Source organism: Rhagoletis pomonella, unplaced genomic scaffold (assembly GCF_013731165.1).
Source record: "Rhagoletis pomonella isolate Grant_MI unplaced genomic scaffold, Rhpom_1.0 Rhpom_scaffold_02635, whole genome shotgun sequence".
NCBI classification, from domain to species: domain Eukaryota; kingdom Metazoa; phylum Arthropoda; class Insecta; order Diptera; family Tephritidae; genus Rhagoletis; species Rhagoletis pomonella.
This window is the reverse complement of record NW_023461188.1, coordinates 6,384-8,255: the sequence shown is the minus strand read 5'-3', so window position 1 is coordinate 8,255 and position 1,872 is coordinate 6,384. Positions and strand designations below refer to the sequence as shown.

The following is a 1,872-nucleotide window of genomic DNA, read 5'->3' as shown; positions in this document are numbered from 1 at the left end:
ACTTTCGGCTAGTGATATTTGCAGAAACGCTTTCTCGATATCCGCTGTTAAAGCTATAGGGTTCGAGCGAAACTTTATCAGGGTAGACAACAAATTCGCCACCAAATTGTCGCCTACACTAAGATGCTCGTTTAGAGAAGAAAGTCCGACTTCACTTGACGAGGCATCAAATACTATTCGCATTTTCGTCGTAATTTTTTCTTATCGATACACTGGTCTATGCGGCATGTAGTAGATCTTTCCACTAGAAGTTGTGCCGTCAACAGCTTCAGCGAATCCGTTCTGTAACAGCTCTCTAATTCCTGCATCATACTCGTAAAGTTTGTCGCTTTGTTTTAGCAGGCCCGTCGTTAAGCTACGAAGACGAGAGAGAGCAACTTGCTTATTATCGGCTAATGCGCCGCTGCCAATACGCCATGGCAGATTGACTACGTAGCGCCCGTTAGTTCGATTTATGCTTAATCGGATTTTTCCAACAACAGATTGGTCTTCATTAGATTGGAAATTTGTAATACCGTCCGATTCTAGTCTCCAAAAATTAGAGATATCGAACGCATGGCCAACGCTATCGGATATATTTAGTACACAACTGTCTACAGCTAAGTTACTACTACATCCTTGTATTGTCCAACCAAACAGTGTTTTAACCGCAACTAACCTTTCAGATATACGCTTGCTTTCGGTCGTAGTAAATTGCCAAAAGTGGTCTTGACTGATTAATAAGTTAATACCATCAACAGGATTTTCACCACTTATGCTAGTATCAGCTAATTCAAGTTTTAAATATTTCAGTTTTTCACTTCTTATTTTCGGTACCGGTAAAACATCAATACAAATTTTAGGCACAACGATAGCTGTAATTGTCTTTGTTTTTCCTTTAATATTAAGTTGAACACTTTTGAAGTCAGTCGGCTGCCTGTGGGTATTTTTATCTCCAAAGGCTACAATTCTCATTTTTTCAATGCCGCTCGCCGATAACTTCAAGAAATTCGCTAGTTTTTCACTTATGTAAGTGCGCTGACTGCCGTTGTCCATAACCAATCTGCTTAGCCCCCGTTCGCTGTTAGTGACGTCACTAACGACAGCTTTTGCAGTTTGCAGGAATATGTCAATTTGCTCTGCCGACATGGTATTCAAAGTCGCTGTTCCGGCTAAAGAGTTTGACAAGGCAGCTTGTGCTCCCGTAACGCTACTATTACCTCCTTGCTTTTTAGTGTCGATTCGATCGCTCATTCGTAAATTTTTCTCACTGGCTTTTGCTTGCTCACACATGGGCGTAAGGTGCCTACCGCTACATCCATTGCATTTTACCCACTGCGCTCTGCAGAATTTGGAGCTGTGGTTCTTATGCCCGCATCGAAAGCATCTACTCTCTAGTCTTAGCAACTGCTTTCTTTGTTCGACGCTCATGTTGCTAGTGCAGTTTTTGGTGCTGTGACTGGCGCTCTTGCAAAATATACATTGTGGATTACTGTTTCCGTTAGCATAAAGAGTGGTAGCGGTACCTTGATTTGCGCGTGAAATTCTTTTTTGATCCCGTTCATCGCTTCTTTTATCTCGCTCGGACAACTTCGCCTATTCAAGGGCTTCAAGCTCCACCTTAATAAATTCAAGGAGGGATTTTAGACTATCATCTTTATGGTGGGCAATGTCAGTTTCCGCTGCGTTAATATTCTCAATCGCTGTGCTGTTGATGTTGTCAGTCATTGTGGTACAGAGTGAACCCTTACCACCAACTCTGTGATATTGTACACGCAGGCTTGCAGGTAAAACATTAAGCAATACTGATTTGGCCGCTATGTCATATTGATGAGATGGTACTCGCAGCGCGCTAAGTGACCTAATTATAGCACTAATTTCGTTATACAACTG

At 42.0% G+C, this 1,872-nt stretch overlaps 1 protein-coding gene across 1 annotated transcript; it reads right to left on the bottom strand.

Moving 5' to 3' along the window:
• Positions 1 to 201: 201 nt before the first annotated feature.
• Positions 202 to 1,272, bottom strand: LOC118753571. The gene has a single exon (XM_036488454.1). The coding sequence runs from the start codon at positions 1,270 to 1,272 to the stop codon at positions 202 to 204; it is 1,071 nt and encodes a 356-aa protein (XP_036344347.1).
• Between the last annotated feature and the right edge of the window lie 600 nt (positions 1,273 to 1,872).

What these genes read in the sequence shown, in the direction of transcription:
- LOC118753571 (XM_036488454.1), bottom strand. Translation starts at nt 1,272, where the DNA reads ATGTGTGAGCAAGCAAAAGCCAGTGAGAAAAATTTACGAATGAGCGAT.